The sequence below is a fragment of the Arachis duranensis genome, chromosome 4, assembly GCF_000817695.3.
Source record: "Arachis duranensis cultivar V14167 chromosome 4, aradu.V14167.gnm2.J7QH, whole genome shotgun sequence".
NCBI lineage: Eukaryota > Viridiplantae > Streptophyta > Magnoliopsida > Fabales > Fabaceae > Arachis > Arachis duranensis.
Window position 1 is genome coordinate 112,950,393 of NC_029775.3, and position 17,205 is coordinate 112,967,597.

The following is a 17,205-nucleotide window of genomic DNA, read 5'->3' on the forward strand; positions in this document are numbered from 1 at the left end:
AGAGCTTCTGGTGGTTATGGGAAGTGACATAAAACAAGCTGTCTTTGGGCATATAATCAGTAATGAAGAGCTTCTCTCCTCCCAACGGTAGTCGGTAAACGAAAGGCCCTAATATATTCTTATGCCTCATCTCAACATCAAACACATCCCTTCCTATTTTGTTCATATCCCTTATATTCTTCACCACTACCGACATCCCGTTCGTCATCCCCGTCTTGTACGCTGACCTCAGCCCCCTGTTTTCCAGCACCTTTATTGATGCCTTCATCAAATCCTGCAACCTAAACACCCATCTCTCGTCGTTCACCATTACAAGGTCCCCCATTCTCTCTCCCCTCCCCTCCCCTCCCCCATGTCCCTCTGGTTGAATTCCCTCTCTTCACCATCCATACCCTCGCCACCGACCTTTCTCCCTCTGACACCCTCTAACCGTTCGTGCTTGCCACGTGAATGCCTACCAGTGAAGCTGTACTGTTTATTTGAACTTATCATTTTTTTCCGCGCCTTTACAAACACAAACAGAAGCGCTGTCACTACCGCTGGAAGCTCCAACTTGGGATTTGGGGAAGAAGAGATGGTGTGGAGTTGTAGTTAAAGATAAATGCTGGAGATAATTTAAAAATTTTATTAAAAAGTCGACAAAAAATTAGGGTTTGAATACTTTTGTCACAAGAAACCAATCTTTCATAGGTATAATATTAATTTTTTTGTTTGATGGGTCATTTTGTCAGTGTTCACAAAGTTTATGGATACAAATGATTGATTATTTTTTCTTTCTTTTTTTAGCAACACCTAATAGAAATTTAATTGAGAACAATTACTTATTATAAAGATTTAATTATAAATTTTTAAATTGTAATAACAAAATAAAAATTTAGTAAAATAAATCTACAAAATAATTATAACTATATTTAATACATTAAAAATATTAAAAGCTTCTAATTTCTATCATTGAAAGTTTAGTTAATAGTGTTTAATATGATAGCAGAAAAAATCTTTTGTTTATTAGGTAAAACACGCACATAAATCAAAGCAATGCCGATATCACATGAATCTCTCAAAACAAATAATATTATGTAGATGTTTTCAATTATACTTTTATATAAATCGAATTAAAGAGATTCAAATAACACATTATAGTACTAAATCGAAACAAGTGTGTTCGAATTACATGGAAACATTGTAAATAGATATAATTAGCTTCGATTTACATGCGAATTCACCCATGGCATTATGGCACATAGTAATTCGATACTGCTTGATTCGATTTAGCCCATGGTATTGTGTCCCATGGTAAATCGAATTATATAAATTTGAATTACATCCCATATATAGTAATTCGAATGAACTCAATTCGATTTAGTAGTGGTGTTGTGCTCATAGTAAATCGATACAGATAAATTCAATTTAGTATAGATTTTGCTATATATAAAATTCGGATTCACTTGTTTCAAATTACATTTTACCATACCAAACCCATCCAAAACGAAAAATCCAGAGTAACTTTGGAAATATATACTAGAAGATTCAAACAGCGAAAATAGAAGATGAGCCGAATCAAATCTATCAATTGGACGGAGTTGTCCATATTGCTGGTAGCGTCCATGAAGAGGTTAGTGAATGAAACTTAATTTAATTTATTTTCTTAAAAAAAATAAAGAATTGTTAGTAATATTAAATTTCTTAGAACTTGGTTATTATAATTATTAAAATTTGTAAACTTCAAATAGTAGTTAGAGTATTGATTTAGGGGTAGTAGTTTGTTAGAGCATTAAAATTACAAATGCATATTAGAGGCAAGATAACTAAGTGTGTTGACTGAGTAGTGATAACTGATTTAGTTACAATTTGTAAGTTTTTAATGTTAGATGTTTAATTATTGGAGTTTGGTTTAATTTAATTTAGGTTTCAAGTGTTAGATTGAGTAGGGAGTAGAAGACTAGCAAGGACCTGACGTAATTTAATTTATTCAAAATATAAAATTATTAACTATTAGATTAATGAGGCACTACGAGTTTAGTTATAATTTAGGGTTCAGCTTTCTGTCCTAAATATTAGATTAACTATGTTTTGTTAGAATTTCATTTAATTTAGGTTAATTTGATTTAATTTAATTTAACATAATTCAACAATATTAGGCTATCTATGTTCAGATTTTGCAATATTCGTTACATGAAAGTTTTTTTTTTAATTATCCGTTTTAGGTGATTTTTGTTTCCTAAATTGTTATGGTTCTTATGGAATTTTTTCATCATCATGCAGTGCTACCGATGTATCACGCGCATGAGGAGGCAGCATGATATGCCCCTAGACGAGAGGATCATGTTGTATCTGTAGATGGCCGCGTTAGCCCATCTCGAGAGGCTCAACGACTATTGATTTAGGTTGGATGAGCCATTAGTGAGTGCAATTGTTGAGAGGTGGTGTCCAGAGACGCATACTTTCCATATGCCATTCGTGCGAGTGCACAATTACGCTACAAGATGTAGCGTACCAGTTAGTGCTCCCAATCGATGGACAGTACGTTAGCAGATGTCTGACAGACTTCAAGCGGTACATCGATGGCGACTATCCAGCATGGGCTTGGTTCGAGGAGTTATTGGGTGTGTTGCCGCTAGCGGACTGCATCGACAAGTTCACTGTGAAGTGCACTTGGGTGCAGGAGACATTCAGTGACCTTCTCCAGGGCGCAGACGAGGAGACAGTTAGGAGGTATGCAAGAGCGTACATCATGATGCGATTATCGACACAGCTCTTCGGTTACAAGTTTGGTACATACATGCATATTAGGTAGCTGCCGTACATAGCGAGATTAGTTGACATGGGCAGATATAGTTGGGGATCTGCCGTTCTGTCGTGGTTATACTGGTGCCTATGCTGTGTGGCCAACAAGCATGTGGTTAAGTTGGCTAGTCCACTGTAACTCCTCCAGTCATGGATCTTCTGGCGGTTCTTGGGTTTTAGGCTCGATGGATTTGACGTCTTTCACTGGCCCTTGACAATGAGGTACTTAATGTTAATAGTTGTTTTGTGTGTTACTATTTTTACGATTTATGTCAGTTGTTGATAACATATCTTGGGTCACAGATGGGCAGGTTATCTGCCAACATTGAGCGAAAAAGGACCTTGAGTCACGCACTGCAGACTAAGGATAGATTTAGTTCAGGTTGGCAATGTGAGTTTTTGACATTTCAATCTTCTATTGTTCAGTTATTTTGTCTCATTACTGGTCATGAAGCCTTTTTTTGGAACTATTTCTCGACAGTTCACTTGGATTCCATACAACTTACCGAATGTTATACAGTTAGTGCATCCTGAGATACTAGAGCCATGGCACACAGCGTTATAGAGGTATGTAACGACATTGCTCTACTTTGCTATCATAGAGTAGCATAAGGTGGATTAGGTGCTACCACAGCTTGGAGGAGTATAGCATCGGCTGCTAGTTGCACTCAGGATCAATTTCTTGATGTCAAAGGATGGCAGATCTAAAGATGGCAATAAGTGGTTTTTTTTTACCTTACAGAGTTGGCACATCCATTGGAGCAATCGGGTATAGCATGTGTTACGATTTGACGTTGTTCTAGATTCAGGACCATCACATGGGTACTTAGAGTGGTGGCATCAGCATGGTCGGCGATTCTTGTCGCCCGAGCTATTCCTCAGTGACCCCAAAGTAGTTGTGATCCAGATAGAGGCATTGCAGAAAGGGCTAGTACAGGCTCCAGATATGGATTAGGCGCCTGATGTTTCAGACAACCGTCATGTTAAGCGAAAATGTCGTTTTGGGACACGTTCGAGTCAGCGTGAATGGACGTGGCTTGACGATGTCATCAATGCTTTGGAGGGGAGGAGTCGAGGTCATAGAGGAGCTAGCTATCACAGCGGTAGAGGAGCTAGGGACGGTGGTCGAAGTAGAGCACGACATGGAGAGAGAGGCAGAAAGGATGAGGGTAGCAGTAGAGACGAGGGTGGTGATGGTAGAGATGATAGTGGTGATGACGTTGGTGACGGTAGTGGAGATGAAGGTGGTTACGGAGGCCATGGTGCTGGACATGATGGTGGTATGGGTGGTAGTAGTGGAGTTGGTGATGGTAGTGGTTGTGGAGGAGGTGGTGGAGGTGGTAGAGGTGGAGTTGGTCATGGTTATGGTTGCGATGGATATGATAGTTATGGTGGTGGCGGATTATGTGACGATGGAGGTGACGAAAATGCTGGTGGAGGGTTTGGTGATTATTTTGTTGGAGTTCCTAGCAGTGACATGGCAATACACGATAGTTAGACATACATTAGCCCATGTGAGATGTTATTCAACTTGCTTGCCAGTGAGGGCCTTGACGCAGAATTCGGAGGGTCACACTTTCTTAAGGAGATTAGCATCATCATGCAGGAGAATGATTTGACAGGATGCAGATCTCAGGTAGGTGGATCCCATACACACATAGATGTGGATTTAAATGAGCCTCCTATTGGACCTGTGGATGACACATTTGCATTGGGTAGGACACCCCCCTCAGACAAGGATAGGGTCCCTCTGGCCCAGAGAGCACGACAGATAAGGCGCCCCGACCGCTGCTTCACAGGATCGCATCTCCTTTGATTGGGGGTTATGGCACTAGGCAGTTCATGTTATGTCTTCCATGTTGTTACATGTTATTAGATATTATTTAGTATCACATCTATGGTCATGTTTTCTCCGAATATGGTTTTGAAGTTGTTAGTATGACATGTATGTTCTGTTTTCATTATTTGTTTTTTACGTTTCTTATGTGCACAAATAACAATATTCAGAAGCACATGTATGTCAGATCGTTTAGAATCACATGTATGTTATATGACTATTTCATAATAAATTATACCACTATCTTATAACACGAGTCGATAACACGTAACATGTGCGAAACCAAATGATGAAGTTCAATTAACTGTGGTCGGAGAATGCAAACAACAATAAGACTTACATGAAGATACCATCATTAAAATAAAGCAACAACGAAACTGAAGACAAAACATTACACTAAATAAGCCCAACATTAAAAATTATGGGTGGAAGCAGAACCAACGTTCACTCTTCCCTGTGGACACACCCTACGTGTGTGGCCAGGCTATCTGCAAAGCCCATATATCTTAGGTCTATTCGGGTCAGGCTTGTCCATTGTATTCTGGATCCTAGTAGTTTTGGAACGCCCTTCAAACGCACGTCTCTTGGCGGGATCGGGTATGACTATCGAACCATTATATGGTGGCCAAAATCTTTCAGGGATTGGAGGTGTGAATCCTATCCGATAGACATTGAACACCGAGTTAAGATGATACACTTCATGAACATAGGTTCCCAATCCAGACGTGATTATGAACAGCACGCTAAGGCATAGGCGACATGGATAATGAAGTGCCTGAAAATATCTACAATCACAGGTCTGGTCTCTGAGGGACACTCTGTAAGAGCCAAGTGAGAAGCTCCCTAACGGAGTGGTCTCGGCTACAGTGAACTCAGAATTATCCCTGTTGTACAAAGTCATCGTGAAACACCTTGAGGCCTTCAGATTAGTTTGTATTGCCATCATCAGATGCTGACTAAACTGATGCCTAGTTCCTAGCTGTGCCTTTGCTTCTCTTCCTTTGCGAACAAATAGCTCTACCAATCTCCTATAGGTGGACTTCACCAACGAACAAACTGGAAGGTTCCTTACCCCCCTTCAGTATCGAGTTTACACACTCGGAGATATTCGTAATCATATTCCCAAATCTCGGACTTTCATCTCGATGCTGAGTCCACTGCGCATACTCATCCGATTAGCCTAGTCACACATTGTAGGGTCTTTGGATCGGAGGATGTCAAACCAATAGTCAAACTCGACCTCAGTCTTCGCATAAGCAACATTCACTAGAAACCTCTGTGCATCCTTGCCCTCAAAACTCAGGGCAAAATTTACCGCCACGTGTTGTATACAAAATGCTTGGTATGCATTAGGTGGAAGCCAACTCTCATTAGAGGCCTCCAATGCAACCTTGATCCCATTGTGTCTATCCGATATGACTAGAATACTTGACTGAGGCGTTACGTGTTGCCGAAGGTGAGATAGGAAGAATGACCATGAATTTGTATTCTCATCCTCCACAAGTGCGAATGCAACAAGAATGATATTGGAATTACTATCCTGAGCAATCGCAACGAGCAGTGTACCCCCCGTATTTGCCGTACAAGTGGGTGTTGTCGACACTAACCAATGGCTTACAATGCTGGAAGGCCTCGATACACAGTAGGAATGTCCAAAAAAGCCAATGAAAATAAGCTTACGACTCATCGACTTGCCCACCAACTCGAACATGACTTGTCCTCAACACTGCAACACTACCTGACATCATCATCTGCACACCTAGGACCCATCGCGGCAACTAATTATATGACTCTTTCCAATATCCATAAATCTGAACCATGACCTTCTGCTTAGCCAACCAATTCCTCTTGTAAGTCGGTCTAAAATCGAAATATGCCTCTGTCGTATTCTGCAGTACTTTGATCGACACAGCAGCATCAGCTTTGATTATAGGCAGTATAAAGGCTGAGATCACATGATAATCAAGCATCATGTGATCACTAGATATCGACATGTCCAAACAAGTATAAGGTCCATTTGTATTATTTCACCTCCCAAATACCTCTGTGCTGGCGGAGACTGGTCCGAATCAACCATGTGCACCCGTTGCCAAACTCCTTACACTTTCTATAGTACTTGCGATGATCGGATTCTAACACTTTGTACTCAACCCCACGACGGATGCTATAAGTCTTCACGCTTAAGACGATCTCCTCTTTATCTCTGGCCCCAAATCCAAGAGGTACGCCAAGTATTTTCTGCTGTGTCATGGCATCCAAATTCAAAGTTGAAAAGTGCGCGGGAGGGAGGGGGGAGGGGAGGGGTACTGTTGAGTTCCTGAACTAGCTGCTCCACCACCCCCAGCTGAATTACTCCTCGTTATGTCATCGTCACTATCGTCATCCTGTAGTACATCCTCCACACCATCTGGGGCTCCACTCTCTCCAAAAACCGGGACCATAATAGGAATACCGGCCATCGCAATTGCAAGCTCACCAAAGGATTGAGTATCACCTATTTCTCCATCACGATTGCTGTTTAGATCAGCTGCGAAAGATGGAGATGTAACCAAAACTGTATTAGGTGTAATCACGAGCACAGATGATGAGGCACCAAGAAGCATTGAACTAGAGCAGGCTGGCAATGCTGAAGGTTGAGGATTTCTGTTTGAACCTCCTAAACTACAGACCACATCTACAAGCTTGGCCAATAGCTTAGGGGTCCTCACCTCGAAAAACTGACGACGACAATTGAACATAACTTGCAAAACTTCACCACTGCCTATAACGAATGAATCATACTTCACATCATCCCGTAACACAGAAATCGGAATTTTATAGAATAACTTCTCCACCTGTTTCACGCCTTGCATCCCCAGTTTTTGGATTATAGTATTTTGAAACTCGGTAAAACTCGTTGAAGGTTTAAGGAAAACACTAAGCGGATCTTTATCAGTGAATTTAATTACAGATCGCGTTGTTTTCTTAATCGACTTTCTATAGTGCACCAGAACTAAAAAACTATCATCACTAGCCATTGTGAGTCCCACTATGATGAGGAATTCACGTTCAAATCCTATTTATATACGTTGGTATCATACTAAATCAAATTCTTTAAATTGAATTTATATATAAAACTCGTTGAAGGTTTAAGGAAAACACTAAGCGGATCTTTATCAGTGAATTTAATTCCAGATCGCGTTGTTTTTTTAATCGACTTTCTATAGTGCACCAGAACTAAAAAACTATCATCACTAGCTATTGTGAGTCCCACTATAACGAGGAATTCACGTTCAAATCCTATTTATATATGTTGGTATCATACTAAATCAAATTCTTTAAATTCAATTTAGATATATATAGCTCAATGCATACTAATTCAAGCATAATGGGTTCGATTTACCCATCGCCACCATTGAGCATAAATCGAATTTGTTACATTCGATTTACTAAAGGAATGTAAATTGAATTGACTTAATTCGATTTATTTCTGCACCATATAATTCGAACATACTAACTCGATTCGATTTAGTGCTACGAGACTAATTCAAATTCGATGAATTCGATTTATACTTAAATTCGGTTTTCCATGTAATTCAAATTCTTTTAATTCGATTTATATAAAAATATGATTAAAAACATCTACGTAACATTATTTATTTTGGAAGATTCATATAATACTGGCATTGCTTAGTACATATTTTATCCTTTTTTTATTTCCGAAAAGTATAAGTAACTAACAATATTTTTAAACAATGTGAATTAATAGGATTAAAAGAATAAATTAATTTTAAATTTAATTAATAACATTAAATTAGGGTGTGGTATATTTTTATTTGATTGATGGTTATTTATATTATTTAAGATGATCATTGTTTACCTAACACTCTCCTTTTATTTATTCACCTAAAAATTTGTAATTTTTAACTAACAAGAAAACTACCCAAAATGTGAAAATCTTTTTCATTTTCTCAAATTTTCCCGCCAAAAAGCAAAATGAGAATCGCCGAGATCTCATCGCCGGAGCTCAGGCCAAGTTCCCCTGACACAACCGACACTTACCACCGACTCATCCCCAAAATTGAGTCCACCATCAAGCAGCTCGAAGCCCAATCTGCCTCCGGAAAATCATCACTGGGAACAACCTCCGCCGCCGCAACCGAGCTCCGGCAACTCGTGACTCAGCTGACTCAATTCGCTCCGTTTCCCAACTCCCTCGTGCTCCAGATCTGGAAGCTCAGCTACCGCCTCTGGAACGCTTGCGTCGACATCTCCAACACCGCCGCCGCCACCATCCGCTCATCCGCCTCAGAAAACCATGCCGAACTCCGGCACATAGCAGCTGACTTCCTTTCCATCGCCGGCGACGTATCCGGCGTCCCTTCTCCGGCGATAAAGACGGCCTCGTTCTACCATAAAACCGGCCTGATCTGGCACAACCTCCGAAGGTTCGACCTCGCCTCCAAATGCTTCGAGAGAGCTACGAATCTTCTCTCGAAGCTCGACGTCTCTTCGATCTCCGACGCCGGAGAGCGAAAACTGCTCCTAGATCTTAACCTCGCTCGTTCCCGAACCGCGTGGGAGATTCGGGACCTGAATCTCGCGATTGCGCTTCTGAATCGAAGCAAAAGCTTGCTCTTCGGTTCCTGCACTCACTACATCGAGCTCGCGAAGCAGTGCATGGAGTTTGGGAAGCAATCGCTCTCGAGAAGCAACGAAGAAGAGAAAGAAAGCGGTTATAACGGTTTGGGCGAAGCGTTGAAGCTGATGAACGAGGCGTTGGAGGTTTTGGAGAAGGGATTGTGTGCGGCGAGAACACGGGAAGAGAAATTGGAACTGAGAGGGTTGAGGTATAAGGCTTTGAGGTTCATTGCGGCGATTCATTTGCAAAAAGAAGAGTTTGAGAGTGTGATTAAGTGTGTAAAGGTTCTGAGAGATTCCAATGATGGCGGTGATGATCACCCTAGCATTTCGGTTTTGGCTATGAAGGCTTGGTTAGGGTTGGGGAGGCACGGAGAAGCGGAGAGGGAGCTGAGGGGGATGGTGATTGATAAGGGGATTCCGGAAGGGGTTTGGGTTTCAGCCGTGGAGGCCTATTTTGCTGCGGCGGGAACTGCAGGGGCAGAGACGGCGAAAGGGGTGTTCTTGGGGCTGTTAGGTAGGTGCCATGTTAGTGCCAGCGCAGCGGTGCGGGTGGCACATAGGGTGGCTGGAAATGGTGGTGGTGAAGGGGGTAGGGTGAGGGCTAAGGTGGTTGCTGAACTGGTGTCTGATGAAAGGGTGGTGGCACTCTTTGCTGGGAAGGAAGCTGATAAGGATAAAGTGGCAATGCATGCGATTCTATGGAATTGGTATAATAATAATTCATTGATCGATTTGCTAATTGTTTCTTCTTGTTGCAAAGCTGCAAACAATTTGAGTATGACACATTAATGTTTTATTGAATTCAGGCATACTTTTTTGTGTAGAGTTTAGGGCTTAAGACATTTTTACATGAGATGCAAATATAACGACGATTCATACTCCATAAAACTGTGAACATTTTGTTTTTCCCCTCAAGGTACAGTCAACTGTTTCGGATTCTATGAACTTTATCATGAGTGATATTATATATGAACTATTAGATTTGTTCTATAAGAAAGTTTCCTTTATTTAAGATTAATGGATGATAAACTAGATGGTTATTTGATAAATTGAACTAGAAGGACTCGTCATCATTCCAGAAGTAATAAATGAAACTCATTATGGGTCTGGCATAGAATTTCTAGCTGACATGATTTGTCGGAGCAGTGTGATAAGGTGGGGTGTGTCTTAAACTGGTGAACTTCAAACTCAAAAGTAGTTGGAATTGTTAGTCGTCAGCAGTTTTATCATTTCAAATTTTTATGTGATCGACAGTGCTGCTGATAATTTTCAATCAAAAGATTATGAGACAAGTGCAGAACTCTTTGAAAAATCAATGCTGTATATTCCGTATGATACAGAGAACAGAATACTTCGAGCCAAAGGCTTTAGAGTTTTGTGTCTCTGCTACCTTGGTCTCATGCGGCTTGATCGTGCTCAAGAATACATAAATGAGGCTGAAAAGGTATTTTACATGAGTCACGGACTAACGACAATGAGAATGTTGAATTTATTAATCTGATTTTTACCTACCTATGAAACCCTGATATATTATTCATAATTTTCAATTTCTGCAGCTTGTATGTTGAATTTATCTAACCATACAAATATTTAATGATTTAATAATGGGAAGTTTATATTGAAAAACTAAAAGCTTAAGTGTCCAATGCATTAAATATAATCAAAATTTAAAAGCTTTCCCTGTCTAGAAAGTAGAATCATTTAACTTGTGACCTTAGCAAGGCACCATATTGATATAGGAGGTCTATAGTAGCAGAAAATTCATAAAGTTTACTGATAGGTCGATTTTCCATGTTATTCTTTAGGTTGATCACACGACTTTAAGACCAACCCATTTTCTTTTCATTAGGATAACACTCTTGATTGATATGAAATGATAGCTTACAGTAGCGTTCATTTGTTCAAGTCAGTTCAAAATTTATCTCCAGAAGAATGACCACCAAGGTGCTATTGCTCAAATCGAAGCGATGACTGCATGCCTTGACTTTCAACCAGATTTTCTGTCACTTTCATCCCATGAAGCTGTTGCTTGCCATGCTCTTCCTGTTGCTGTTGCTTCTTTATCAAGTATGCTAAATTTATACAATTCAGGGAAGTCCATGCCAACAACAGAAGTAACAGTCCTTCGCACCTTGGTAACAGTCCTCTCTCAAGAACCAGGCAATGAGCAACAAGTCCTCAAATTCTTAAAACACGCTCATACCCGGGCATCTGATCTTGGTCCTGATTGTTTCTTTGGAAAAGAGGAGGTTGGAAGACGGGAACGGAATTGGTTTGCTGTGACTTCCTGGAACCTTGGTTCAAAAACAGGGAAGGATAAGAACTATGACTTATCTGCTGAGTTCTTAAGATTGGCATCAGATTTTTATGCCCTACTTGAAGGGTCCACTGAGAACAATATCATGGTTTGTAAGTCACTGGTACTTTCTGTATCATCAATGGTAGCTTTAGAATTTCAAAGGGAGGCTGCTATGTCAGAAAATGAAGTCAAGCGAGTTGTACAATTGCTAGAAAGAGCCGGGCAGGTATGAAATTTGAGGGGTTTTTATTTTTTATTTTTTATTTTTCATTAAGTGTACTATGTTAATAAGTAGACATTGGAGAGTATTTAGTTTTTGGTTTTGTTTTAATTTGGAATCCTGTTGAATATTGTCTTGTTTCTCTGTTGTGTATGCAGATGCTGAAGTCAATTACAGCTGGGAACTCACTCAGCGATGATCAAGATACCATTGATCCTGAACTTTTTTTCATATACACTTTCTGTGCTTATGACATACAAGGCAGGCTGAATGATTTAGGTTCACAACTCCTCAGTGTGAGAAGTTTCGCCAAGTCAAAGGCCTGCAAACCCCACCACCTCCTTCAGATAGGCCTCTATGCCTCCCAGGGTGTGCGGTCGAATCATGAAGTAGCCACCTTTGCTCTAAATGAGTGCCTCTCATCTTTCCTTTCATCACCAACTCCAGATTATCAAAACGTTGCCCTTGTTGTTCGCAAGCTTATAGCCATTGCCAGCATTCACAAGGGCGATACAGACGATGATCTTGTGTATGGCATGTACAAGCAAGCATACCGGATAATGGTTGGTTTGAAGGAAGATGAGTATCCAGTTGAAGAAGGAAAATGGCTAGCTATGACTGCATGGAACCGAGCAGCAGTGCCAGTGCGGTTGGGTCAGATTGAATTGGGCAAGAAATGGATGACTGTTGGCTTAGACATTGCAAAGCATGTTTCGGGGATGGATGCTTACAAAGCATGCATGGAAGATCTCCTTGGAACAATGGAAAAGAAACCTTGATATGGAATGAATCTAAAATCCAGTTTCTGACAATTGAAAAAACTCTATATACATCTTGCACAGGAAGGAAGTCATATAGGACTAATAGAATAGGAGTGTATAAATTAAAAACTAGCTGGTGTTTATGCTTTGTGTGTTCCGTAAGATTTATAAATAGAATTTAACTAGAATTCTATTTTGGGGGGTTTTCTTTCACCAAACAGTAAAATTGGCTGATTTTTCTCCTAACAATTAAGAATTAACAACTATTTTCATTACTTAAAAGAAAAGTAATACTTTTATACTCTTACACAGATAATAAACATCAAAATCGTAATAATTATGTTTTGTCTAGATTTTTTTTTGTATTTTTTATTTTAAATTAAATTATAAAATCCCATCTGGAATTCCGGATATAGAAAGGAGTTTTGAATAGAATAAAATAATGTGTTCAAGTACAGGACATATATTTTATGTACATAACATAGATAAGATACACATAAAGTAAGCCCTATCTCTATCCTTGTGTATGTAATTTCTCTCCCTTGTCATGGATTCACCATCTCTATTCCTCTCCTCTTATCCACTCTTCAACAAAAACCACCCTAAAACCCAGAAATTCCCCACCTTCAAAGCCTCCTCTTTACTCTCAAACCATCACACACCACACTCTTCACCCCAATCCTCTACATCTTCTCCTCAACCCTGCAAGAATATATCATTTTCCACACTCCAAACCCATTCTCCTAGCTCACTTCAAAACCTTCTCTTTCCCCAAAATCTCTTATCAAAATCTTGCTTTTCATTAACTGTGATTGACCTCTTTGCTTCTCTTCCATCCCTTGCTGATGAAGCTGCAGCATCATCCCCTTTAGTTGAGTCAGATGCAGGCAAAATCAACTTGGAAGAAATTCTGGTCTCCATTGATAATTTCTTCAACAGATACCCATTTTTTGTTGCTGGGGTTACCTTCATTTGGCTTGTTGTTATACCAATTGCACAAGAGTATTTCAGGAAGTACAAGTTTGTGTCGGCCATTGATGCTTTCAGGAAACTCAGGGATGACCCTGATTCGCAGCTCCTGGATATCAGGGACAGAAAGAATGTGAAGTTTTTGGGGTCCCCCAACTTGAAACTGTTGAATAAGGAAGCGGTGAAGGTTGAGTTCACAGAGGGAAACGAAGATGGGTTTGTGAAGAAGGTATTGGGGAGATTCAAGGAACCTCCAAACACTGTTCTCTGTGTTTTGGACAGGTAACAGGGTTCATAGAAAAGTAATTCAAATTGAATTCTGTATCACGTACAATCTGTGTGATCAAGATATTAAGATTTTTTTTTTTTCATTTGGCATTTACAGGAATGGATGACACTAGTGAGTAGATATAAGATATGCTTAATTTGTTTAGCTACCGAAGATGTTTAAATAATAAATTAACGTTTTGTTTTCATTTTTCTTTTCTTCGTCATTTAGGGATATAATAAATTTTGGTGCAGATTTTCATTTTATATTTTGTATAAGATACACCCCCTCTGTGGCTTCTATTGTGGGTTTTGGCGAATTTGGATATAATTTGGAGAATAAAACTCCAGTTATCTAATCATTGTTCTCTCAAGTCTCAGAATGATTTTATTTTAATGTCACACAACCTTTTTGTTGATTTTGCATGATAAAATCCAATTTTCTAAACATAATTTATGACTGAACATTATAACATCAATGTAGCTGTGTGGAGTTTGCAGTTAATAATAGCTTGTATCCTTTAACTTGATTTCTCAAATTTCTCTGTTTCATCTTTCAATATATTATTGTGAATGAATGCATAGTTGATTGATTCAAACTCTGGTTATCTTGCTTGGAAAGTGCTGCAAAATTCAAGTGCAGCAATAAGCTGATGATCTGTTTTAATCATAGAGTTGGTTTGCCATTTCTGTTATATTGTCTTCTCCTTCACATTTTACATTTCAAATCAAGGATTGGAAAAGAATAAAAATAAATAAAAATCTGTTTATCGAAAGATTCTTAACTAAGATTATATAAGTCACTTTGTTGACTAAAGAATTTTCATTTCTTTTACCCTACATTATATAATACATGTTAGCAAACTTTTCTCATTTCTCTCTTTTTTGAGTGGAAGGTAGTTTTGACGGTAATTCATTGAAAGCTGCTGAGTTGCTATTCAAGAATGGCTTCAAAGAGGTCTATGCGATCAGAGGTGGAGTTAGAGGACAGCAAGGGTGGATGGTATGACCTTTCTCTTCTCTTTTGCATGTTGTTTTATTTAGCCAAATGCACAGTACATCCTGCAAAAACTATTCAAATTTGATGTAACTTGACATTCTTACATATTACAATACATAGAACAATCTAAATATGACATTCCAAAATCAAATTTTAGTAAATTCCATACTGTGCTTCAACTTGAATGAACTGAGAAATGATTGTATTTGGTTTTGGAAAATCTGGATTTACTTTATCTTTGTGCTTACAGGCTATACAGGATAGCCTTTTGCCGCCATCAGTGCACATTAAACGAAGGAAGAAGAAAAAAGCTTCACAAGAAGTCGGTGCAAATGGAAATGGAGCCATTCAGCAAAATGATAGTAATTATGAGAGCGCGTCAACCCCTGATATTCCTGCAGATGGAAATCAAGAAAAAGAGAATGGTCATGTGAAAAGGTCTGAAGAGTCTGTTCCAGAAAGGAAAATCAGTTCAGTAGTTTCTTCCTCTCCCTATCCCAATGTATGCTCTCTCTCTCTCTGCCTCATGTGCTAAAATGAATGTTGATTGCTGAATTCTGCAATTTTTGTAACATATTTTAATTGTTTAGCAGATTTGTAAATTCGCAATACCATTGTAGGCCTTAATGTTATCTTGGTTTTGAAGATTGACATTGAATTGGTTTAGTGAAGTATAACTAATCCTAGGGATTTGTATTAACATTTTTCAAGATTGGATTTGTAAATAACCCTAGGCACAGCTCAATTCTTACCTAAGTGATGTTAATAACGCTGTTGTAGTAGATGACATACAATGACTACCTGTAGAGATTGGAAAGAGAATCAGGAAGATTGATGTGGAAGGATCATAAGATGGATTTTAGGGTGAAGCCCATGGGTTCATCGGACCTATGGGGTGTTTTAATCCTTCCGACAATGGTTCTTTTAAGCCCAGGTTACTTAGTTAAGGGGAATGAGCAACTAATACTCCAACCAACCCTTCATTGGTAGAAACCTATATTATTTCAGTTAAAGGATGAATACATTTCTTGGATTTTACTGAACCTAGAATCTTTCAAGGCTGAAATAACCATAAGCAGCACTTCATATATGCTAATGCAGGACTAAGAATTACCTCTGTTAGTTTTAGTTTTCTTTCTATATGAATCTTCTAGTTGCTTCCCTTTGAATAACCTTGTTGCATGACTGCATTTTCGGTTGAAGGAATGAACAATTGACAATTCCAATCAATGTTTGTTAGTTGATTCAAATGGCAGAAAGAACACCATGCAGTTGTAGGAAAGTAGGCCAGACTTAGCCATGAGTCTTCCTGGATGTCCAGAGTGGCACTTGCACCTTCTTGTACAGCAGGACAGGCAGCCAAGTCTGGCCGGCTATAAATCCTAAACCCTAAACTTAGAAACATTAACATTAGCTCCTATGAACACACTTGAGCACAGCTGGATGGCTCGAAATTGCATTATATGTATGATAGGATATTAATTATAGAAATGAAGACCTTCTTGCTCATTAGCATGTTATTCATTTATTTTCTGTAGTTCACAACAACCTGAAAGCTTGAATAATTTAGTATTTACTTGCTGAGTGGTCACTGATTGTGTATTATATCTCTAATCATGATTAATCATATTGGTATATCAATCATGTTAAATAACTATTAGTATGTCAATGTTGTTATTTTATAAATTTAAGAATGAACTACATCTAACAATTTGTGTTCTCTCGTGTATATTATCATTTTAAAGACGATCATATTCTTCTATATAACTTTGATTAAATATGATTAAAGTGTTAAATACAATGATTTTAAAAACATGGGAATATGTTCAATCCTATTATTCTTATAAGGTGGGAGCCACCCTGATCATTCGTATCTTTCTTCTTTGCAGTACCCAGATTTGAAGCCACCATCATCACCAACTCCTTCAAAGCCACAATAGTGATGTTAGTTAATATTATCATACTCAACATGCATGCGTCTCTTGGATGGAAATGATTATGCAAGGAATAGTACAAAATGGTGGCTGTCAAACTATTCAATTTCTAATTTTATAACGGTGATCTATTATTCCTTACATGGCTGTCAAACTAGTACAAAATGGTGGATGTTTAGCCAGAGATTAAGTGGCGAGATGATCAAAGTACTTTGATTGAATTGAATATGACTTGGGAGATTAGTAAAATGATTTCCTCAACTTAGGGCAAATCTTACTTTGTTCCTAACGTTATAAATGTCTTATTTTAATGTCAAAAAGTTTTTTTAACGGATTCAATGTTGTGTTAAATTTGACTCGAATAATTAATGAAAAAGCTTTTATAGTAGTGATTATTGGTAGATCAATTTTATTTATGTACTAAAATTGAAGGGTAAAATACCTAAATAAATTAAGGAGCCACTAATATTACTCAATAGTCTCAATAAAAAACTGTTACATAAATATCTCA

At 38.7% G+C, this 17,205-nt stretch overlaps 3 protein-coding genes across 3 annotated transcripts; 2 read left to right on the plus strand and 1 right to left on the minus strand.

Annotated features, from left to right (window-relative positions):
- Window positions 1-5,105: 5,105 nt before the first annotated feature.
- Window positions 5,106-6,308, minus strand: LOC107486011 (uncharacterized). The gene is made up of 2 exons (XM_016106552.1): window positions 5,812-6,308; window positions 5,106-5,697 (listed from the first exon to the last, which is right to left on the minus strand). The coding sequence occupies exons 1-2, from the start codon at window positions 6,306-6,308 to the stop codon at window positions 5,106-5,108; spliced, it is 1,089 nt and encodes a 362-aa protein (XP_015962038.1).
- A 2,243-nt stretch (window positions 6,309-8,551) lies between these two features.
- LOC107486092 (TPR repeat-containing protein ZIP4) lies at window positions 8,552-12,717 on the plus strand. Its single transcript, XM_016106640.3, has 4 exons — window positions 8,552-9,951; window positions 10,499-10,688; window positions 11,125-11,769; window positions 11,922-12,717. The coding sequence occupies exons 1-4, from the start codon at window positions 8,597-8,599 to the stop codon at window positions 12,540-12,542; spliced, it is 2,811 nt and encodes a 936-aa protein (XP_015962126.1). The 5' UTR covers window positions 8,552-8,596; the 3' UTR covers window positions 12,543-12,717.
- A 293-nt stretch (window positions 12,718-13,010) lies between these two features.
- On the plus strand, window positions 13,011-16,955 carry LOC107486090 (rhodanese-like domain-containing protein 4A, chloroplastic). The gene is made up of 4 exons (XM_052259925.1): window positions 13,011-13,775; window positions 14,661-14,763; window positions 15,011-15,262; window positions 16,650-16,955. Exons 1-4 carry the CDS (start codon window positions 13,072-13,074, stop codon window positions 16,698-16,700), a joined length of 1,110 nt encoding a protein of 369 aa, XP_052115885.1. The 5' UTR covers window positions 13,011-13,071; the 3' UTR covers window positions 16,701-16,955.
- The last annotated feature ends 250 nt before the right edge of the window (window positions 16,956-17,205 follow it).

Coding starts and splice junctions, on each gene's coding strand:
- LOC107486090 (XM_052259925.1), top strand. CDS start 13,072: ATGGATTCACCATCTCTATTCCTCTCCTCTTATCCACTCTTCAACAAA. Junction 13,776..14,660: donor GTTCTCTGTGTTTTGGACAG/GTAACAGGGTTC, acceptor AGTGGAAGGTAG/TTTTGACGGTAATTCATTGA. Junction 15,263..16,649: donor CTTCCTCTCCCTATCCCAAT/GTATGCTCTCTC, acceptor TCTTCTTTGCAG/TACCCAGATTTGAAGCCACC.
- LOC107486011 (XM_016106552.1), bottom strand. CDS start 6,308: ATGAGTCGTAAGCTTATTTTCATTGGCTTTTTTGGACATTCCTACTGT. Junction 5,698..5,811: donor CGATCCAAAGACCCTACAAT/GTGTGACTAGGC, acceptor TCGATACTGAAG/GGGGGTAAGGAACCTTCCAG.
- LOC107486092 (XM_016106640.3), top strand. CDS start 8,597: ATGAGAATCGCCGAGATCTCATCGCCGGAGCTCAGGCCAAGTTCCCCT. Junction 9,952..10,498: donor CATGCGATTCTATGGAATTG/GTATAATAATAA, acceptor TGTGATCGACAG/TGCTGCTGATAATTTTCAAT. Junction 10,689..11,124: donor ACATAAATGAGGCTGAAAAG/GTATTTTACATG, acceptor ATGAAATGATAG/CTTACAGTAGCGTTCATTTG.